Below are 24,475 nucleotides of genomic sequence, written 5' to 3' on the forward strand. Positions count from 1 at the left end.
CTGTTAGATGAAGTGTTCAAGTGCTCTCATCTGGAATAGAGATTTTGAGGTAGAAGTTGATAGATTGAACACTGAAACAATACCATCCACAGACTGTGAGTTTAAGCTTGGTAAACACAATCATTCTATTATCCTCCCTCCTCACTTGAATATTTGCTGAGAAAAAACAGTTCCTTAATCATCTTGATACAAAAGGACATTTGAGGATAGCAAGTTTTTGGATTTAGAACATTTTTTGATTTTTGTTTTCTCCTGTTGGTACTTATAAAAACAAAAATTGCGCTTCGATTTGGCTTTGCTCTTGTATGTGAACACTTGTCTCCTATAAAGCTGCATAAAATGTGCTCACTGTAACAGTGAAAAAGTATATGAACTGCTGGAAGTTAATCAGATGACACAGAAAATTAACTTGTATCATCTTAGGGTTACCTTTGATTTCAGAAACCACTCTTTGCCCTGAGTAGGTGGTTCAAATAAACTGTTCAAATAGACAATAAATTAATGGAATAAATTAGGAGGGGATTAATAGTAGATGTACTTTATTCATCAGAGAAATGTCAGAGTACTGTATATGCACCACTTAAGAAATACATTTCCAGTTTCCAAAATATTTCATATTATTTTCATATGAAATAATGGGATAAATGAAATAATAGGAGTTGATTGGATTAGGCATACCCATTTATAATCCACTTTTTATTCCTCTTCAAGTTTGGCTAACTTGATTTTATTAAAGTCAGTTAAATATGGGTCAAATATGAGTCTTACATCTGGGAGATCCATACCACTGACTGATGAAATGGGCATATAGGCTATAAATTCTTTCAAAGAGTAAAATACATTATGAAAATTTACCTAAATTAATTTTTTGTAAGCGAAGGGGCACTAAACAACTGCAGGGAAGACTGGACCTACAATATTGGTGTGATAAGTACCATTTCTGAGAAGATCTTTTGAGTTCAATTCAAGTGTTATGGTAATTTTTCCTTCCTGTGGAAAGGCTTTGGATTGTGTCTTTGGTAAATTAAACCACAATAAAATGAGAAATTAATTTAAAACCGTGTTGATTCAGAAATAATTAAATATGGCAACACTTACATCTAGTACACTCAAGGTCTGTAAGTGAATACATATTGTACTTAGGCTGTCCTGAATGTTTACATATTAGATGCTCCGCAGTATAATAGTTTTAAATGTCTTTAAATGCAAACTGCTGCTGCAGTTTGATTGCTGATTTGAGATAATACTTCACTTGTGTTTGGAAAAATTAATTCCTCTGGGCAAATCAATATTTGTCCTGTCAGATTCCATACCTTGGTTTGTTGGGGGACAGGGTGGCCTCTGGGGAAATGCTGAGTGTTCATATTCATTAGCAAGAACTATTTGTGGCTTAAAGGATTGCTCAGTCCAGACCCCTCTGTCATTCTGCTCTCGTGTCTCTTCCCTGAACACCCTGCACTGGGCTGGGTAAATTCTATATTGTGAACTTGAGAAAGTAAAAGCTCTGCCTCCTGCTGCCATAGCTTGTTTCCTCTGCAGCAGTAATGTTTGACTGTGAGTGTGTTCAGTAGGGATGGGGAACATAAATGTGTGGGAAGGACAAAGGGCATTTCAAATACCTGGAGGAATGTTAGTGAGGTTCCTCTCCAGGTCAGAAATAATGACAAGCCATGCAATGGAGCTGCCTTGTTTTCCTTTCTTGTTCAGTGGGTGTAGGCATATATGTGTGTGTGCAGCAAATGTGCATAAAATAAATGACACACTACTGATATGCTCTGATTTGTCTTCAGAATTCTCCCATGAGTATGATGCTCTGAAGAATACATCACACATATTTCTTCTCTCTATAAATACTTTTGTTTCCAATTTAGCAAGACATTCTCTATGGACATGTAGAAATTGCAGGATAAAAAAATTACTCAGCCCAGAAAACAAAGTCACGTATCCATCTGAGTAGGCACAAGGTAGGCAAAAGCAGGATCCCTCCTTCCAGAAGGTGAATCTCCTCCAAAATGGGGTCACTGCACTGTTTACCCCATGCACAGAACGACAGATATTCACTGGGGGAAATGAGGCTGATTTGGGTTTGAAATCACATTTCAAGGGTTTGGGTTTGAAATGACATTTCAAGGGATGCAGTTGCTTCAGAGACTTCTTGTGGAATCCTGTGACTTCATCTGAGATTCTTCATCCCAAATTGGTAATTCCGCAGAGTAGCTGTTATCAGGAATGCAGTGAGCCCCCAAAGCCCCCTTGCCTGCTTTAAAAGTGCAAATGTCTAGGGCACAACCTTAGAGGCTGCACCTGAGGAAATTTAGAGCTGCAACATCCTGTGCTGTACATTCTAAAGAGATGGAAATCGAAGTCCTTGGTAAAACTAATAATTTTGAATAAAATATTCAGCTGTAGGAATTTGGATTAGCCATTGCCATGGCAACCTGTACACATTCTTCAGTTAAACAATGAATTACAGAGTATTAGTTCCGCACCTTAGAAGTGCAAGGCCCAACATTTCATTCTTTAAGGTTAACACAAGTGAGACACAGCTTGGAATATCTTTGTGGAACTGGAAAGTTGCTGTGTGACTGTTGAATTTCTCTTTCCATGCAACAAGTTGAAGAGGGTAATACGTATCTAACATAAGAATCTGCTGCCCCAGAAGATCTGTGATGTTTTTGCTGGAAGCCTAAGGATCGTTTTCTTTAGTTTTCATTCATAATCTACATTTTCCCCCCTCCATATTGAAGAATATTGTTTCTGGGGTTGGTTGTGGAGTGTCCATCCCTGGAGATTCAGCAGGCCAAAGCCATGCTTGAAATAATCAAGTGTTTGCCACAGTCCCACTGTTGCCCTGAGGTCGGAATTGACACTTGTAGATCTCCCAGCCAACATTTTCTAGACAGCATTGGAGTTCTAATAGAATGAGCTACTCCTTCTCTCTTCACCTTCAATTTTCTGATTTTCTGATGCTGGGGGAAGAGGAAAATGCACAGTTTAGCTGGTTACATTGCTGTCAGAAAGAGAAAATAGCTAAGTCAAGTTTGAACGTAAGGGGTTTTGCTTATTACTTTATTTTGGCCAATTTCTATTTTTAATTTTTTTTAATGATTATTGATGAAAATTTTTAATTTCATACCACTTTGGCATTGGAAAACACAAATTTGCTAGCAAGAAATGACACCTGTGTTTGATATTTTCAGGTTTTTGCAAGTCATACCCTTGAAATGCATGGAGATTTCCATAGTGATTTTGTAGCAGTCTTTGTGAGTTTGTGTATTTGTTGCTGTTTACTGAAATTTGGTCACTTGGCAATTAAGTACTTCAATTGAGAGAAAAGTGAGAAAGCTTTCTTTGCAATTATTTTTCCCTTTTGTTTTTTTTCAAAAAGCTCATGAAGTGAGAAATGTATGTCCATTTTATTAGTTGTGTGATTAAATTCTATGTTGTTGGTTTTTTTTTCTTTTTTTCCTTTTGCTAGGAAATTTTAGATCATTTATAAGATTTCTAGTTTCTGGATAACTTTTTAACATTTCAAGAAGCCAGAGTACTTCAGTACATTCTTGCAGATTTTAAATAAACCTTCTCTAAATTAGTGAAAGAAAATGAGAAAATTTCCAGGGAAATCCCTTGCTAGGTATCACATCTGTCAATTCATGTAAGCTGGAGTAATTTTCATCAGCTTCAATCAGCAGTTTTGTTCAACACTCAATTGTAGTATTTGCTAAAGACAAATACAATTATTTTAGGGCATATCTCAATTTTGATCAAGTACCAAATATTTTGCTGTTGAAACTGTAATGTCCCAACTTATATCAACAATGAACTAGTTAAATAAAAAGCTAAAAAAATTTCTGAAATGATGCTCAACAGTGTGAAAATCTCTGGAGACCTTCTGTAAGCAAAGTGAAACAGAAATCACTACCCTTGCAAGTACTGATAACACACAGAGATGTTTGTCTTCATCACTAGCTGAGAATGTGGCACATCACTATGTAAATTTGATTTGAGTCCTAATTAAATATTTAAAAGATGTTGGCTTTCTGTTGCCTTTTTGAGAAGATGGCATATTCTAGATAGAAAACCTTCTGGCTTCTTATTCCTATATATTTGTTATATTATGAAAGATTTGTTCACAAAGTAAAATGAATTTGGTGTTGATTTGAACAAAAAATGTCTGCTAACTACTCTCTGAAGACAGATATTTTTGCTGGAATATAACAGGTTTTACTTCTCTTGGGGATGTTTAAGAGCACTGATCATACATAAATGATATTAATGAAATGGGAGTATTATTTTCTTAAGGGTTTGTGCAAGTAGTCTCTGGGAAATCTATTTTTACGTATTATTTTGTATTATCAAAATTAGTTTGAGTTTGAATATGTTATCCTATTTTAATACTTGAGTTCTAGAAAACTTTTTGAGCTGCAGGGTCTGGGTCTGGTCTTCTATTTCTGGGTATAACTCTTCTGGATTTTAAGGAGCAACTTGGATGTCAGCAGAATGAAGTCAGGCCTGGGAGCTGTCCGTGTTCCTGGAGTCTGCTGCCTTGGTCAGGGGCAGAGCTGTTTGTGTAGGGCTCTGTCTGGGAGGGCTCTGCTCTCCCAGGGCACTCACAGAGGTATCCATTGCCTTCAGTGTGTTTGTGCACTCTGGAGCAGGAGATTGTCACCAAAAAAGCACCATCACCTACTCCTGCAAGTGCAGAGGGGATTTTTTTGACAAGGAATAAGGCACTGGAGAGCATGCTGGAGAGATTCTATTATTCTGTCATTCCCAAGTGCAGTTCTAACTTAATTTCTGCCTGATTTACTTCCACAGGAACTAGCAAGGGGAACACATCAGCTGCTGTTGTTGTTGAGAATTAAAATTTAATGCCTTGGATTAAAATTGAAAGGACAGTGCCTGATGTGTTTTCCCTTCCCAAGTTTCTTATGGCAGTGCACAGTAAGTGTGAACAGAAGAAACACTTGGATCATTCCAAGCAACTGAAGAGGAAATTCAGTGGAAACCTGCTGAATTTACCAAGCCTAGGCAAATGTGGTATTTTATTTTTCTAAAGAACTTTTTCTAAACCAAGATTTCTTTCATTACCACTTCTGCATAGAAATCAGAGATTCACAATGAGATTATATTTCATTCTTTTTTAGATAAATCTTACATGTATAAACTTCACAAAGAGAACATTATTAAGAATTCAAAAGCAAGTGGGCACAAGAAGAGTGTTAAGACTGGAATTGCGACAGAAATTCAACTTCTCTTACACATACACATTCTGATAAAGTAATCAGTATTGTCTAGAACACATAATATTTTCCAGAAAACTTCTTCCTTGCTCAGTGCACAAGATGAACAGTGCTCAATTAATGAGCAGCTATTAGAGATGTTGTTTTATCCTGAGTGTTTGATATGTGGCCCTAAGCCTTATTTCCAGCACATTGTTCAGACCCTGCTCAGATGTCAGAATTAATAATTTCCTCATAGGCTTTTCTGTTCTGCTCATCACTACTGTATCCAAGTGCTACACAGGTTTTAAATTAAATTTATCTCCACAAAGCCCCAGTGAGGGATGTGGTATTATCTCTGTTTTACCGATGGGGAGCTTACAGAGATTAAGGTCAGAAAAATTCACCAAATTTGGATGTACATTTTAGAACACAAGATTGGATTTTAGCGCCCTTCAGATCATACAGGATGTTCTGTGTTCAGAAAACACCACTTGCTACTTCAACATCAGGTGTGTTCTTGTTGCTGGATAACTTCCCCAGCAGCTCAAGGCTGCAAACTGAATATTTACATGGCATTACTTATCACTAAAGAAAGCTCTGTGTTTGATATCTTGGGCAGTATCACACAGGCACTCAGAGCTTTCTCTGAAATAGGCAGAACTTCAGTGAACCACCTGCAGAAATGAGGCACTGGGGCTTGCTGAAAACTCTAATATGACTTTATTATTAAAGACTGTTCCTTAATGCTTGCACGTAAATTGGCTTTACGCAAGGCATCTGAATTCTCATCCTTGTCAATTTGGTCATTTGATTTTTGCAGTGGAGAAAGATTAGTTTGGAATATTGGAATTTGTGATCCAGTTAATTTGAGGAATGAATATTAATTGAGAAACCATATTGCCTCAAAGATGGTACTGTCTTCTCTGTGATAAACATGAAGAGGATATTTCCAAATGTACTTTCATTTATTTTCATTGTATATTCAGAGTTCTTATCTCTGTGAAGATATTCTACGTACCATAAGATTTGTGATCAAGTCTAGCAAAATACTGTTTCTCTGTTTGGGAAAACTTTAATTGGTGATTTTTACGTATTGTGTCCACATTTTGTATACTGAGTACATTTACATGATTTTCCTTGCATTCATTTTCTCCACTGGCACTTTAATCCATGCTAGTTTTTGTTTTAGGCCTGCTGAATGCTTATAGAGTAGCATAAAGAATTCAAGGTAAGCCCTTAGTTCTTCACAGCTCTTTAAAAGCAGCAGCATAGATTTGCACCACAGCTAAACACAGTGATTTGTGAGTCTTTCTGTTAATTTTTGACAATTTTGGTGGCATTAATTTGACCAGGGAAAAAAGATTTCACTATGTCATTTTGTGCCCCTAAAGTGTCTCTCTGCTTTGTTTATCTGTTAAATTCATATTTCTTTAAAGTTTCCCAAAGCTCTTTGAAATCTTTAGCTGACGATGATTAGAGAAGTGAAATGTTTCTTACATTCATCAAGAAAGGGACCAGGATAGTGGCTGGTATGATAGAATTATGTAGAGAGTTAGAGAACCTGTTTCTTTAAACACCTTTTTAATGTTAACCTACAAAGCTTCTCATTAGACTACATTCCTCATGCCAAGTTCCTATCTTTTGTGGACCTGGGGGACTACCCTGTGTGTATGGAGTTGGAGAGTTTTCTCCTAGCTATGAAGTGCACTCGGGGAAGCCAAAACATCTCTTATAACAACACAAGAAAATTAATTTTTCAGTAGTTTCAAAGTCTCTTTTGTTTACAGTTGTATTCATTTCCAGACTGCTGAGAGCCAGCTATTCCCAGAGCTTTATGGTATTGCTGTGGCATTACTTACAGAACAACTGCTTGCTATTGAGGAAAAAATGAAAGTTAGTGAGAACTTTGCTTGACTAAGTGTGATTTCCTACTGGGCAGCTTGGGTAGTACATGTGTATTGTGCAAATCACCTTTTAAATAATAAATTGCATCCATTATTCAAGACGTGCAATGGAAGTCCAAAGTTTTCATTGGAAATAAACCATTTATGCCTACCTTCTATAAAATATGCTAGTCAGGGATGTGGGTGCAGGGCTGAGGCACTGAGCTGGCAGCCCAATTTATGAGTTCCCTGTCCAGGGGAGTCAGAGGAATTCAGAAATAAATCAGAGTTTCAGCTTTGACAAATTCTTGGAGCTACAGAGGGGTCCCTGGTTGAGGTCTCTGCCAGTTTGCCATACTTCAGCCTAAACATTTATCCTGCAGATTGCAGATTAAGATTTAATCATGTCTAAAGATTTCTAATTACTCATGAGTATCTTATTAGAAACCCTGGCTGGCAAAGAGATCCAGAGACCTTTCAGTAAATCGTAGAAAAAATTTGTTCCCCAATTAGCTGCAGAACAGTCATCTGGCACCCAGTTCTTGTTTAAAATGTTAGCAAGTTTACAGAAAAACGAGAACATAATACTCTCAGCTATTCCAATCCACCATGTGACCATAAATGTTTTTTAATCTTGAAAAGTTAAAAGGAGGAACACTAAAACATTTTTTGTTGATGCCTGAAGTGATACAGTGTAGGAAAGCAAGCCAGAAATACAGCAGAAACATACAAAACTATTTACTTGGTTTATGGCTTGATTATGTGACTCATGCAGTTCTCCATGGTGAGTCTAGGTTAAAAAATAATGATATAGATTGTTTTCTAAAAGGAAAAAACATGAAGAATTTTATGGTAGTTACAGATAGACGAAAATGCATATTTTTTGGGACATTTGGCAATCATGAAGTAAAAAGCAACCAGGAGAATGATGTGCACATACAGCAAAATGTGTAATTATCAGATGAACAAGAAAATTAAAATAATACATTTGTGAAAATAATGAGCACTTAAATTTCCTATGTTTATTCCATTTTTTTAAAGCATTTCTTCATCCTTTACCAAGGACAATGCAGGCTAGCATGTTGAAAATAGGTTTAGGCTCTTTATCAGATTTGCTTTTGGTTTCTCTGTATTTCTGCTTCTAGTATTAAAGAGGAGAAAATGCTTTATTCCATCAGTGATTTTGAAATTTGACTTTAAGAATATTGACAAGATCATCTTTGACTTCTCTTACTTCTGTAAATAAATCTAAGGAGTCGCTGGACTTATCTTAAGGCCTGATTCTGAAAGCAACCTATTTGAGGCCAAAAAAACTGTTTAATAGATTTCAGTGATTAATTTGCTAAGAGCACCTGTTTAGTGGGAAAAGATTCCTGAAGAGCAACTTGAGGTGAAAATGTAACCCCAAACTTCTCAGGCTTTGTGTCCTACTGAAATAAATCTAATGTCTGCATGTATTACATAACAGGAACTGCAAGCCACTTTCTCTCAGCAGAAAATATCTTGTGAAAAGAAGTCCTAATGTAATATTCAGCAAGTAGTTGTATTTTAATATAACTGTGTTTTCTGCAATCAGATATGAAACTTCTCACAAAACCATCATGTAAGACTGCCTGTATTTGCCTACATTTTTTTGAGTCATAGTGCTCAGGATTAATCTAACCAAAAATCTCTAAGCAGGTTCCTGTCATGCTTTAATGCTGGTTTAACAGTGAGTGTTTCCTTTTTCAAAATTTGCTTATTTTTTCAATTGATTTGCAACCCAGCTATCATTAAACATTACCTTGTTCTGCAAGGAACCTCACAGTGCTCTGTACAAAAATCCAGAAAGCTCTGATTTCTGCTACAGGTTTCTTTGAGACAGATAAGGAAGTGACCAGAAAACAGGAATCGTATTTGCCATTTTCCAAACACGAGCAAGTAAAGAGAAAGCATTTGAGGAAAATCGGAGGGAAAACCTGTGCAGAGGGGGAAGGTTAAACCTAGAAAAGTGCTCTTTGCGTGCAGTCCACAATTTGACTGGTGTAAATGAACCAGAAATAGTAAGAACATGTCACACCAGATTGCATTTTTCCAATGACTGTAATAGGAACTTTTAAAAAAATAACTGTCAAATTTCAGCATTAGAGCAGCACTTCTTTTTTTTTTATCCATTGGATATATATGTGTGCCATGGTAATTCTGTAATTAGCCTGTGCAGTCCCAGCAGTTCACTTTTTGACCTGCTTTGCATGGTGGGAGCCTCTTTTTCCTCCTGCTGCTCCCCAGGCTGCAGCCCTAGGCTGGCAGCTCTCCACAAGGATAACCCTGGTGGAATCACCTGCCTGGGATGCACTCAGGGCTCTGGCAGAGGGCTCTCATTCTGGGGGGGACAAAAGGAGCTGGGGGAAAGATGTGGACATAAATCCTTAGAAATGATGGTTCATTAATTCCAGCATTCATGGAACAATCTGGTTTAAGTGGTTTTATGTTGGAGAGCAAGCACATATATAAAGTGATGAAATGAGAACTAATGGGATTTATCTTAAGGATTCCAATATCTAGAAATAAACATAAATGTGCTGTACATAAATGTGAAGGACCCACTATCTTGTCTTATTAGCTAGATATAAATGTAAATATGACAATAAATTTTCATTAAATGTCTATTTTCATTTATATGCCTGAGGAATTTTTAGACTAAGTATGGTGTCTGCATTTTCCTCTGAATGTTTGTGTTACATTTATTGATTCAGCAAGCTGAAATGCTTGCAGAGATACTCAGGGTCTCACAGGAATTGCTCTAAATATAATAAATTCAAATTCACAGTATTACCAAATAGCCATGGTCTAATAATAATAAGTTTGCATTCAGAATGAAATTTTGGGCAAAAGGACAAAATAATAAAATACAAGAAATAAATCTTTAAAGGTGTTTACTGATTCAGGAGAGCTTTTGGAAGTGATGTAGCTGATTTCTCAGTGAAGAAATTATAAAATTCCAGACTGTATCTGGAAACTCATCATCCAACATTTCTGGCTCATACCTCACTTCTTTTTGCCTGGACTTGTGCTGGCTCTGAGTTGTGTGGAGCAGCCTTTTGCCGTAGCACACCCTGTGCTCTCTGTCTCTGATTGTGCTTTGGTTTATACCACCATAAAGTTTTGGGAAGAGCCATTACTCTCTTCTCCCAATGGACTTCTTCACTCCTTGAATCTTTTCACTTAACTCCCTGCAGCTTGTCTTCTGCAGCTCTCTTTGCCCATCTCTGCTGTCCAACACTGTAGATGTCCAAATTGTATTCTCTCAGAGGAAATAGGAAGCCACTTCAGGGGAAGGCTTAGTCTTGGTGTGTATTTCTAAAGCCTGTAAAGTGACTTTATGTTTTGCAATATAAGTAATAATAATAATAAAAGATAGAACTGCTTTTTCTTCACTCCCCACTTTTAAAGCCACCTTTTTTTCCACTGAAGGGTTCAGCAAAAGAACATTTCTAGTTGTTCCATCATGTCAGCTCTCAGTCTGTAGCTTCAAAAGGAATAAGCTTCCTCCCCCATCCCTCCTTTGCTGGGGTAGTTTCCCTTACATTTATATATCTCAAGAGATGTCACAGTTTTTTATTGCTCCTCTACCATGTAATGTAGCCCTAGGTAGCCACACTAGGAAAAAGGATTTTCGTGGTATAATTTCTGCCATTTAATGCATACTGTAAAGCATTTTCTTAATTTTTTTCCTTTTCTGCCTTTCACCCCTCTGTTAAAAAAAAAAATTGGCATGATTGATATTAATGTTTTTCCCTAATAAAAATGTATTTTCCCTTGATCTTAATGTTGGTAATACATTATTCAGTGTTCCTTCTTAATAAAAGCCATTGGTTGTTCCATTACTCACAGCAGTTATTACAACACTAAAGGTCTCGTTCATCAGAATGACTTGCAGAGGCAAAATCAAACCCCTGAGTTCTCCATGCATCAGGATAATAGCTGTGGTACACGCAAGTTGTTAAAAAAATGAAATTTAATGTGTGTTTCTCTGTTTTGCTTTGCTTCCCCTCCCCCCGAAGATTAACACTAAAGAAGGATCTGTGAACACAATTTATTTTATTGGATACTTGTGGTTTTGCATGTATTTTGTTCTTTTGGTAAAAGTTGTTAAGAATGAATTGTTGATTCTGATTGATTTTATCCTGTTTCACAAAACATCCTCCTTAAAATCACTGATATAGTCCATGGATTTTGAGTTTCATGGTTATCAGACTTGTCTTTGAATTCCTGCTGAATTTTGTTCGATAATAATGATAGAAGGAGGTATAATCTTAGATAACTTCTGCTAATATGAGGAAAAATGGGCACAGTTTTTGAGCAGAGAAGATTGTGAGAAGTTCTAGATCAAGTCTTGGGACTGGAATTCTGCTTGAAAGATAACTTCTGTAATATTGTGGTGCATTGAGTTGGTGCATTCTGGCATAAAATGGACACAAACCTACTGCAGGATAATGCAAGACAGCAATTCTTTTTTCATGCTTGTAATTGTAAAAGGTTTTTTAAAAAAGTAAAGTTGCAGGTCTACCTAGGATGTCAAAACAACAACAAGGTGATGTTTGGAAACAAATCCTCATATTTGAAGTTGGCTGTTACCTCAGCACAGAGGCAAACAAGGGCTTCCACTGCCAGAGTGATTTTCTCAGCATGGTTAAATGGTGTGTGAGTCATCTTCTGAGGCACACAGTGTACACATGGACACTTGAAGAATGTCGAGCCTGTTTATTGCTTTCAGGACTCTTCTAAACCCTCATTTTTCTCCAAGTTTTATGTGTTATACAACTCTTTTGCCTCTACAAACCTTTTCATTTATTGTTTATAACTTTGCACTCTTCACCTGAATTACAAGAAAAAACCAAGTTGGCCTAATTTGTATTCCAAAATGCTTGCTGTAGAAATGAATTTGACAACTACATCTACATCATTTAAAAATATTTATGTCCTCTCCATGTATTATGGATGTTATATCGCCTTTGATGTCTAGCTTGATTCTGCATTTGCTGATTAACTTGTCAAAGTTGCAATTGCTCTACAGTGTTGCTACATGGTTGCTCACTTGCTTTTAAGTGTCTGCATTATTCTTGGTCAACAGGGTTCTGGGTATCTGAAGTTTGAGTTGTTTAGTTGTTTTTTGGGGTGGTTGTGAGGATTTTAGGAGTAGGGAAAAATCTTAAAAAAATTTGTTTTGATGATGGACCAGAAAAAAATTGGAAAGGACAGACTTGTGTGCATGTTGCCTGTGTGTACCCACACATTGCCTGACCAGGCACAGTAGACAGGATGTGTAATGCCTGAAGAGGGATAGTTTTGAGAAATAAATGTGTATGCTAGTACACAAAGAAATGAGAATGCTAGTATTTTATTTGACCTGTAGCTTTTAAATAGGCTATAGTCTTTGTTTGAATTTTGTGAGTTTTCTGCTTTAGATAAGTTGATGGGACAGCTGGACTGGTTGCACAAAGTATTTCGAGACAGGTTTGGGGGCAATGCAGCTTTCCTCTCAGGAGCCAAATGTGAAGGTACACATCAGCTCACTGGTGATGGGCAGAATGGAGAAAATGAGAAAGCCTTGTACAGCAATAGCCAAAATATTGGTGTCTTGTCAGCACTGGTTTGGTTACAAAACCAAACTGTAGGACCTTACTGGCTCCTGTGCTCCAAAGCCCATCCCAGTCAGACCCAGTACAAGTGGGAACTCTGTGGTTTTTCTCAGGAGCTCAGAGCTCCCTCAGGTCACTGCTCATCACACTGTCCATGTCCTGTGCTGAGCTCTGGGGTGGTGCTGCTTGCCCAGGGAGCTTTGTGCAGTCTCCTCCTTGGCCCACTGCTGCCACCCGAAAGGCACAGCCAGGCACGGAAGGGACATTTCTCATGATGGTCACAGTCATGACCTAGGAAAACCCACTATAACAACAACATGGGGATTTTGAGGGGTGAGACTGTGAGAGCAGAATGGAAAATCCTGTTCCAAGGGGCTGGGGAACGCTGCTGCAGCTCAGGGGAAAGGGAACAGAGCTGCAAGGCAAAGGCTGTGGGATTGCAGATGGATGTGTGGCATCATGCATGGGGAGGAGCTGAGGTGCTGTGCAACACGCCACAGTCTATTTTCATTGTAAGTGGAGATAATTTAGCTTGATTGACCATGCTAAGAAAATGGCTATCTATTTAAACAGTAATAATTTTGATGTTTTCTTCCCTGCTAGATTAAGCAGGGGAAGCCACATGTAGTGGATTTGAGTCCATCATAATCTGTCTGTGATGGGAGGAATTGGTCCTTGTCAATGCCACAGGATTGGTTGCATGCATCACATTTAATGGGCTTGCTGTTCAGTAGCTTCTGTGGGTGGTGAAAATGAAAAATAATCCACACAAGCTTTTGCTTTCAACATTGTGTAGAGCATTAAATACCATCCCCATGGAGAGAATCTAGGCTATGGCTGTCAAAGATACAGGAGCACCTTTTCTAGTTTTGTAATTCTTCTTGGCTTTTTCAGAGCAGAAATGGCATAGTATGTGATGTTTTGGCTTACTGAGAGGGAGAACAGTTTTTAATTAGAGGCCATTTTCTGGAACTGGAAGAACACAAAATATGTAGTTAAATGTTGTGCAAGAGTGGGAGTGAAGGGTGCTGAGAGATAAAGCTGTTCTAGGGACATAGAGCCAGTAGAAAAACTAAGTGATTTTAGAATAAAACAATTTCTTTCTATTAGTGTTTTTAGGTATTTCTTGATGAAAATGTCAAATCCTGGCTGCTAGCAACAAGCACATTTATTGCTAGGTGCTTGAGTTAAATAAGTAATATTCTGGCTTGTGTAAATTTCATCCTTACAAAGTGGCAGTGAGAGGAGAAAATAAGTAAAAAATTCCAAAACATGAAAAGAGGGAAGGTAGCCTGCAGTGCAGGTCTTCATTGCACATTACTTCCTGAATATGGTGCAGAATTCAGATGTCTAAGTAGGACTATCATTTTCTCCATAACCAAACCTCTGAAAGGAAACAATGACAAATAGGGATTTAAGGATATAGGTACTCTGTTCCCTTGACTACAGTGTGTAACACACATTTTCGTATCTTGATGAATTAAAAAAAAATTAGTATTTTTGTACGACCTTAAAGAAAATTAGAAAGGAGGAAGTTTTGTTTTGCCACATAAATTTTCAGTGTTTTTACATGAAATTGAGTATTGGTATCAGGACTGTCAACATTCCTGAAGAGGTGATGTTAATATGGTAAAATAAACTTTAAAATTTAAGAATACTCCTGGGAACATTTCTAAAACAGTCCTTTCTATTAGCACAGAGAGATAATGGTATTGTAATTGGTTTCCTTTAATACACACATTTGAAGTTAGCAGCCCATTTTGCATTCTCATCTTCCCCCTTAACAACCAGATGTGCAGCTTTCCTAAAACAGTGCTCAGGGGATTCTCAGCAAAAGCCTTGAGCTTGGTTCTCAGCAGGTGCTGATCTCAACACCTTGTTCTAAGGAGGAGTAATTGTATAAGGAAAAAAAAGAGGCATTTTGGAGTACCAACACCATCTCAATTAAGCATCCATTGGGGAGGTTTATGGTGGCAGGAAATGAACATTAAAGAACTGCTGCCATCACTCCTTGTAGTCAGCAAACTTCCAGCACTTTTCCAGGTCTCTGATTTTAGCTGTGACCTGTAACAAGCAGACACTTATCTTGATGTCCTATGGACTTCTTTTTAGGTGAACTTACCTTCTGCCCAGAAGTGAACTTATTTTCTGTTCAGAGTTCTGTGTATTTGACACAAATGATTCTACAGCTTATGCTGTTTAAAAACTGAAGCACAGACCAAAGCCCCTAACCCTAAAACTGAATAAATCTGAAAACTGAGACGTGTGTATAGATTTCCTCTCAAAAATACATTTACTATATGAGTAGTACTTATACAGACTGGAGAAATGCCATGTACCTATGATGCCTTTTTCTTGGATCTAAAATTAATTCAGGCATGGTTAAGGGATAAAGGGTTTTTATTTTGGTATTTAATAAGGATCTTTGTGGTGCAACATTTGGCCAAGGTGGAATGCACCGAAATGCACATTCAGGGTAGATCCTGCATACAATTTTACAGACCTTGCAAATCAGCATATTCAACAAAGATGCTCCAATGAAAGGCTTGAATAGTGTGATATCTTCCTATCCCAAAGTATTCCCTTCTAGATGGGCTTAATTTTAGTCTGCAGGATGTATTCTAGAGAGGACCATGGTTTCTCTAGCTATTGTAGGGCTTTCTGGCTTCCCATTGCAAGGCCTTTAGGATGTTTGGTCTCCTGGCCTAACAAAATACCATGACTATGCTAAGTTATCAGACTTAAGGAATTACAAGCCCTTTTTTTTCAGCGTGTAATGATTTTTCTTAATTTTACCACTCTTTTTTCAGGGTGTAATGTGGATTTCCAGTGTCTTTTTTTTCTTTTTCTTTTCCTAGTATGGGTTATACAGATTTGAGGTCTGTTGTGGCTGTAAAATTAGTCTACTTGCTGTGTTAGCCTTTAATACTGTATTCCCACCTACAACTGCAGTAACACAGCTTGAAGGGAATTTAATTAGGAAAATGAGGCAGATTAAATAGGCAATGTAATGTATATCAGCAATATGAAGAAGAGTAAATACACTTTTCATCTGAATAGTCAGAATAAAAACTGTGTTAAACTGGGCTGAAATTTAATCAGAAATGGATTTCTTTCATTTTCTAACATTACTGTGTAATTGTCCTTCTTATTACTGGGGATTAGAAAGGCTACCATCATAAAAGAGGAAACATTTTTAACCAATTATGTGTTGTTTCTAGTTTGTCTGTCACTGATCTCCTCTTTATGTGAAAAATGGAAATCCCTGGAGGAACAGACTCAGCGTGGTCATTCCAATCTGGGAATTGGGAAGCCTTGTGCACACACTGCATCTCATGACCTGTGTGCACACACCTGTGCTCATTGATTCCTGCTGCTTTATAGACCATGCAAGCAATAAGTGGTAGAGTTCAGGTGAATAAAAACTTGCTCTACCAGTAGCAGTTTGCTGCCTGGCAGCACTCTGGAATATTCCAGCCTTGCTGCACAGTCATGGATATTTCACTTGTACCCATTACTTATTTCCCTGGTGCATCTTTTAGCATTTGTGTTGGTTCTGAGAACAGATGATTGTACTGTGCAGAAAAACACAGAGCATCACTAGGGCAGAAGGCAGCTGAAGTAATATATAATAGATTATGAATAATTGTTTAAGGAAAAGTCTCCCATAATCCCTTTGCAAATTGGAGAGAGTAGCACTGGGAAGTCTGCAATATTACACAGCACAACCAGTACAACTGACACATTAGTTTGAAATGAATTTTATATATCTAGTCTGAATCAAGAGATAGAAATACATTATTCAGATAGATTTTTACATAGTAAACAAACAGGGTTTTAATAAATGCTTTAATTCTATGTCAAGCCACTTGGGCTGTAATGTGATTCTTCAAACTATTGCAAAGAGAGGTATGAAATTAGTGCTTTTACTTTACTGATTTTTCTAGATATTTTAAAAACAAGACAGGTAGTAAAGTAAGTAAATATCATGTGGTAGGTGCATGATGAAAACACAGAACAGGCAACCTAATGTCACCAATCTTATTTTGCTCCTTTTTGCTGTTTTTTGCTTATGGCAGCAATCAGCCAGAGGACTTCTTCAGCTGATTACCAAATCTCAGGTTCTCCCCCTCCTTAAGTCAAATTTCAAATCATCATAATTTACATTTAGCATTTGTGATTTTGAAGCCTTGTTTCTGTGCTTAATTCTGTCCTGTGCCTCTGGACAGTACCTTTATTTATCATTGTCCTGGAAGACAGAACAAGAAATCATCAGTAGCACTTGGATTTTTAGTCCATAGCATTGCCAAATGCAGGGGCAGGTGGTACATTTGATTTTTCAGCTTCTGGAGACATCAGCTTACCATTTCTTACCATCACTGGAGGGTAGTCCTGACTATGGAATGTTTCTCTCCTTTGTCAGAAGCATTTCCTTCATTGCAAAGAGAACCATGTCTCTTTACTGAGTTGTGTGAAAACATTCTGCATGTTTTAATTGGAATGAAAAACCCCCATGGGGGGTTGCTGATGGACTGCTTAAGACAAATGAGGCAGATTGATTGAAGTTCCTAATAGTCATTTTTTCAAGCATCAGCACAAGATAGCAGGTGTTTTCTCTGCTAAGCAATTCTTTTAGTAGCTAAAGAGACTTGATTTTTGTATGTTGTCAACTTTCAAGTTTAATATATGCTAAGGGACAAATCTCAGACACTTAATCTTCTCTTGTCTTTATGTAGAAAAGAATGTAGAACCTTTTCAAATCTTTGAAACAGGCATAGTTAAAATCTCCACTCTTCCATAATCTGTTTAAGCATTTCCTTTCATCTGTGATTTTCAGAAATAAAACAGGACATGATGCCTGCTTAGAAAATGTTTATTACATGGAAATGTAGTAATCTTATTTGTTACTGTATCATATACTAAGATTTATATGTGTTTTTCTGGTGTAAACCCTGATTAGATGCATCTGCTGCCCTTAACTTACGTTCTTCTGTGGAATCAGACCACTACAAAGCCAGAAGTTCCTTTAGAAGAACAAGTATTTCTCAAAGACATGTTCAAAGTGTGTGCACTTGGAGGGGGTTGTTATGTGTACTTTTTTATGGGAACAGGTACAGGTGTGTAGGCACACAGTTTGTGGTAATTGGGGTGGGGCTGAGCCTCAGCCTCAATCCCCAATGAGCTGCAGCTGTGGAAAACAGGTGAAAAGCATTGACAGCAACGAGCCAGGGAGTGCCCAGGGGCTCTGACCAACCACCAAAGGGAGCAGAGGGCACACAGGTGCAATGCATCGACCGTGAGGGTATAAAAGGTTCTGCTGAAGAACAAGAAGGGCAGATGCTTGCAGCCTTCTGACGAGGTATGGTGTTACTGTGTATGGGTGAATGCTTAAAGCTTTCTGAAATTCTGTGGTGATGCTCTGTGTATTGTGGCTATCTCAGCTGTGATATATGCTGTGACACAAGTGGGATGATAAATCAGAATAAATCTCTTAGATTAAGAACTAAGTTTAGGTCTTACTCTACACAGTGATCTTGCAAGTAAAGAACTGCAACAGAAGACCCTCCATGGCTGTAGCAGTAGGTTTCCCTGTCTCAGGCAACATATGAAACTGAATTTTCTGATTAGTCACTTGGTTTAAGTTGGGTAATGTGAGTATAATGCTTCTGATGTGTCTCAAGTATTGTCACATGAAATTTGTCATTTCTTCATTTTTCACCCTGCAGTACCTTGGATATTTCTGATTGAATTAAATACTTTAAATACTCTAGGGCTTAAAGACTTAAAATAGACACAGCTGGGACTGTGCTGTAGCTATTTAAGAGGAATTTTCATTCTTGTCACAAAGAGAGAAAATTTTAGTGAATGAAAGTGGAGTTCTTTGACTTTCTATAAGAGAAAATGTAGCAGTGATCATCTTCACATTCCAGTTGCTCAAGCTGGACAGTGTGGATGGAAAATGGCTAAATAAACTTTCTTCAATTTGCCAGTGTTTCTTCAGTTGAGGTATTTAATGGAGACATTAAGAAAATGTGGTTTATTTCATACATCCTGTGTGCACTGATTTGCATTGTGGCAGAAAAAATGTGAAATCCTATTTGTGCTTCTCAAAGAACATCTGACCCAAATGTTTACAATGCAGGACAAATGAAAATGGGAGGGAGAAATTGCATTCCTTAGAATTCTGTAGCCCTGCCAAGATGATGAGATTAGACTTTAAGAAATTATATGTAAATTTTTTGCTTTGGAAAGAAGCCTTTTCCACCCCTTCTTCAAAGACATGATCAATTTATGGGAGGTGTAACAACCATTCCAGGACTCCCAATTGATGAGCCCCGGAGGCACTTTCAGCTGGAAGCTGCATAGGCAGTTGGATTGTTTTATTCCTGTTGCTTGGGAAAGGCAGAGTCAATCCCTTAATTATCTTAACCATTGTCTCTTTCAGACCCTGAAGATCATCCCTGACCATGCTGAGATTTGGGCAGCACCTGATCAAGCCCTCGGTGGTGTTCCTGAGGACAGAGCTGAGCTTTGCTCTGGTGAACCGCAGGCCGGTGCTGCCAGGACGTATCCTTGCCATGCTGCTGCTCCCTGGGAAGGGCAGGACACGCTCAGGACACTTGGAAGGCCAGGTAGGATGTGACATGGGTTTATTCCAAGTCCAGGCAGTGATGCTTGATCAGAAGATGCTTGATCAGTGTTGCAGAACTGCTGAAAACAGTGACCTTCGAGGTGAAATATATTGACCTTTTCACCACAGAAGTTATATAAACAACCAGGTGCTACTAAAAGCATTTTAAACTTCATTGGAGGTGGTGCTGTTTAAATTCCATATTATGCTGAATAACACATCCCACTTCCCTATTAATAATGTCACTTATTTTTTGATGTGGTAACTCTTTTATGGAGGATTTTCAACTTTTCCTGGCTAGTTGTATACCATTTGTCAAATGCCAGTAGAACCCTGTATGAAGACTTTGAAGACTTTTTTTGGGGGGATTCAGATTGCTTTGATTAATTTAGGTGGGAATGGATTAAATAAGCCATCTGTATATTGCACAAATTTCACGATGAAAATATGAAGCCTCATGGTGCAAGTAAAATGCTTGAGTTTGAAACTGTATTGTAACTTGATTACACAAGATGCTCAATGTACCTGTTTAATGTGTTGTGTAGTGTGTTATTTTCCAGTCAAAATTCTGCTGCTCTGTAATTTGTGCTGATTTTAGTGGCTGGAAATGAAATTTTTCAAAATAATTAAGACTGATCTCCTCTTGTGTAGAGGTTCATGATAAAATTTTAGGAGAAGCTCAGGCAAAGAATGAATGCGTTGTGGAAAAAAAGGAAGTTTTCTGGAGTTTACTGAAAGTTTTCTTGGTAGTTTTGTAGTTTTATGTTGATTTTTTCATAACCTAAAATCAAGTGATGTTTAATATATATATTTTATATATATTTTAAAATTATTTTCCTCTGAAGTATAGAACCTTCCTTTCCTCCCACCAGTTTTGTAGCTTATAATTGTTCAATATTGAACTTTTCTCTCCACCTGTTTTGAATGGTGTTTGTGTGTACCAGAAGTCAGAGCATGACAAAGATGCACAGACTTCATAGAAACTTTAAAGGTGTTACTGTCTCACCAATATACTTTATGAATTAAATTAACAGTTTTTCTGATCTTTGAGTTTCTGAAATTCCAGATGTAAATCCAAGGTGATTTACAGATTTCTCATAACAAAAACCATTTCAAAGTTATATAAAGACAGTGTGACATCAATCACTGTGTGATGCAGGGCCTGTAAGTGCCTGAGCCGTTGCTGTATGCATTGTGTGGAGCAGAGAGTAAATAAACTCTAATCTGTTCTGTGAGTGCAGGTTTTAAAAACAATATTTGACTTTTTTTAAATTAATCAGTTAAGTGAACAATTGCATCTGTTGCTCAAAATAGAGCATTTCAGATGAAGTGTTCTTGTTTTAAAGTTTTGTGAGCACTTAGTAATGACAAGTTAAGGAGCATATAAAACTTAATTATTACAAGCTTCTTTTCTTCTTAAATAATTAAAGATTATAAACTCTCATTGTATAATTATTGCTGACTTTTGGCAGATACATTTATTTGCTCAGGGTTTAGCTTTGTTATCCCATAATGAGTTTTGCAGTGTATTTTATAGTGTCACATTGTTTTAATAGCTTGTGTTGTAATATATAATGTAGTCTTTGTTTCTCCATTGAATAAATGTTCAGGTAATAAAAACCCAACCCTTTTCCTTTCTCATTACAATGAGAAGAAATTAGGAGAGATCTTGATGTAAAGGCTAGAATACAGTATGTAAAATAGAGCAATTTGCAGTTGTAAGCCTTTTAAAGTGTCTGTATAATGCAGCATTCATCTTGAGACCTGGCAGTAAGAAGTGTATTTGCTTTGTTTTATTGCAATAATTTTATCTGCCTTGTCTTTGGCACGTGTGTGACATTTTTTTCAGTAGAAAATAAAATATTAATGTATGTGAATTAGAGAGACAAAGGAAATCAATTTGAAAGCCAGATCACTCCAGGTGGTGGCTTTAATTAACTAGTAAGGTTCAAATTCCATCTTGAAACAGAACATTGGTTGGAATTATGAATTTGAAGTAACAGTTTTAAAATAAAACTATTCTCTGGGAGAAAGTCTGTCACAATGGCCTTGTGGAGTTCAGTGTGACTTGAGCAATGCCAAAGCAGGCTTGTTCACTTAACACATGGGAAAGTTTTGTTTTGTTTATTTTGAGCTGCCAATCCTGTGAATTTATCTTGACGTTTGAAAGACAAATTGTGCTAACAGTCCAAAATTAGGTAGAGTAAGAATATGGTATTTATGGTAAGGAAAGGGTTCTCCTCTTCCTGGACAGAGGTGCCTCATTTTCCCCAGCATTAGATTTCTGCCCACTGGGTGCTCTGAGTTCACAGACTCAGGAGCTCAGTTTGTATTGGGATCCCTTGGTGTGATTACTGCAGATTCTTGGATAGGGAGGTGCTGGGTACTCATTGTTGAGTAAGGCTATCCAACATTAAACTGGGGTTTTCAGTATGTAAGCTACAATGTGCACATTTGTGGGACAGTAGGAAGTATTGACCTCTTCTGGCACAAGGAGACAGAGGCGAGCTGCAGGTGGTCAGCGTGCAGGGTTAGTGCCTGTTCCCCTCAGGAGATCCAGGCCCTTTGCTGTCACCTGGCAGGCAAAGACTCAGAGGTGTTGGTGTCTGCACAGGCTGTCTGGGGACATTGTCACTTGTAATAATCAGGGGTCTGTATCTGCACTGCTGTTGTCTTCTCCTTGTCTGATATCAGAGCAGAAGGCACATGGCATTGGGGACAGGGTTGATTAATGAGGTACTGGATTTTGGAGTGTACTTTGATGATGCCTTTCTCACGTTGTTGCAGAGCCAAGAGTCTGGGTGGGAACCCAAATACTGTATTCGGTGCACATCTGGGCTGTAAGCTTGGAGTGGGGAGGAGGTAGCTGTGTGTTCTGGAAGCTTGCTGGGATACCCTTATACAGGTATCCATTCCCTTTTTTACAAGAGTCATTGTTTCCTCTCTGTTCTGTCAGCTTGCTGCTTTGCACAGGGTGATTGTGAAAAGCAGTCACTTGTGGCTCCCTTGAACAGCTCTGTGGTTGTTTTGGAGGAGGCAGCTATTCAATAGCTGGAGCAGTGAAGGGATGTGTCTAAAAGTCAGCAAATGCATTGTTTCTGTCACACAAAAGGCACAAGACGAACTGAATCAGCTCATGCAAGCAGCATGACCTCAGCTTCTCCTTGGCTTCTTGTTTGAATGACTTCATTCAGAACCTTGCTGCTTCCACAGAGCAGAGCTGTGGTGCTGTTTGAAACAAATTCCATCTGCTCTTTGACATGGACCTTTTGTGCTTTAATATGGTAACAGATACCTTGTGAATGACCTAGCATTGTATTGATGTTTTCTTAGCCCTGCACCAGAGCTTTGCATGGTCTTACTCCCATCTTCAATAAATATGAACTGGTTTTTATCACTGCCTTTCTTACAGTGTTGTGCAGGGTACTTGTTTTCATCTTGTGTTAAATATGAAAAATGAATTTCAACATTAGCAGAATCCATTTGGAGACTAGGACTTTTTATCATAAATAACATAATTCATTAGTTATGTCCATTTTTTTTTCAGTAGACAAGGTATTGATCTTTAGATTTGTGTTCAGGCTGCCATAAGAACTAGCACAAAAGGAACACAGCAACATTTGTAAATTGATTGAATGCAGAGTGTAATGACAGAGACACACAGCAGATCTATGGCAATACTAGATTATACAAAGCATTTTTCAGCAGTTTATTGAATTGGTTATTAAAAGGTACAATCTTTCCAGCTGGGAACAGCAAACTGAGGGTTATTGGGACCAAGTAATTTTGTAGAAATTTGTGGACACTTTGGTTCCTTTTCTAAGGGCACACGTATGTGTGTAATAAATTAGAATAAACACTTTGCAACAACTTTTCATATGGGATTGATTATGAAAAAGTTTTTCCATCTAAAGAAACCCAACAAAGGAAATAGATAAGGAAGACTGTTTAACGGTTATATACTGAATTTCGCTGCACTATTTTGTACTGCTCTTTTCATAGATATTTAAGTTTTCCCACCAGAAAATATTCTGATTGTGGGGAATAGACCATGTATAAAACCCCAAAGCATATGATATCTTCTGGCACCTTCATCCCTACATGGAGATAACGGTCATTATTTGTTGCTGAGGCCGTGTGCTGTTCGTGAGTTCCTGCCGCTTGTTCCTGTTATTAATGAGCAGAGAAAACATTAGTTGAACCAGATGCTCCCTTCAAAGGCCTGCTAACACCCCGAGCTGCAGTGTAATTGGTCTGCTGCAGGGGTGGGATGGGATCCAGGGTCAGGCAATGTGAGAGCAGCATCTGCTCTGCTGCACAGTTTGTCTGGCTGGGAGCTCCCTGTCATCTGCTGTCACTACGGCTGTATCGCTTCAGACTGATGTGTTCTGTAGTGCCACAAATATTTTCCTAATGCTTTCCTTAAAAAGAAATGGTCTTTTAGAATTATTGTTGTTACTTAATATATTTTCCAAGTAATTTTCATTTAGTTTCAGATCTGACAGATTTTCCATTGAAGATAGTACACTAGAAAGAACAGTAGTATTCTCTCACAAGTTTGGTTGAAAACCATGGTATTTATCTTGTATATGAAGTTTTAATTCTTCATAAACTTACAGAATTGCTGTTATGATTTTTTTTGTACATTACACATCTATCATATCTATATTTATTCTCTGTAAGTATGAATTTTATGAGTTTCAGCCTAAATAAGTGTTAATATTAACCATAAAACTAAGATTAAGAAAATAAAATTGTTATATTGCCAAATATATGTTTGTATCTACATATTCCAATAATGTGTACTGCATGTTTGCAACAACTTGTTTGAGATACCTAATCTTGTAGGAAAGTACTCTCTAGTTCTCATCATAGAAGCTTCCTATACATTACCACTATTATTAGTTTGTTTAGCACAATGTGAAGGAGCAGTCATGTTCCATTTAGATCTTTAGCAAAGAGCTAAAAATAAAGGGGTTTGGTAAAGGCTTTCTAATTTAAATAGGAGGCTGGAGATGCAAGGGAATACAATGGAGACACAAAAGGTTGTTTGGTGCAATAAGGCCTTGAGTACTTAGGTGAATTTTTCAAAATGTGTAGTAACTCTAGAAGAGG

General features: G+C 37.7%; 1 protein-coding gene across 4 annotated transcripts in view; it reads left to right on the forward strand.

The window, feature by feature from the left end:
• The window catches only part of FHIT (fragile histidine triad diadenosine triphosphatase), a 517,032-nt gene that overhangs the window by 108,629 nt on the left and 383,928 nt on the right, over window positions 1-24,475 (forward strand). For 3 of the 4 annotated variants that reach the window (XM_059480066.1, XM_059480067.1, XM_059480068.1), the window contains one exon: window positions 19,175-19,296. In XM_059480066.1, coding sequence (XP_059336049.1) covers window positions 19,197-19,296 — 100 coding nt within the window. In that variant the 5' untranslated portion in view covers window positions 19,175-19,196. Of the gene's footprint in view, window positions 1-19,174; window positions 19,362-24,475 lie in introns of all 4 variants that reach the window. The other variant, XM_059480069.1, reaches the window with a different exon arrangement.

The sequence above is a fragment of the Ammospiza nelsoni genome, chromosome 11, assembly GCF_027579445.1.
Source record: "Ammospiza nelsoni isolate bAmmNel1 chromosome 11, bAmmNel1.pri, whole genome shotgun sequence".
Lineage (NCBI taxonomy): Eukaryota > Metazoa > Chordata > Aves > Passeriformes > Passerellidae > Ammospiza > Ammospiza nelsoni.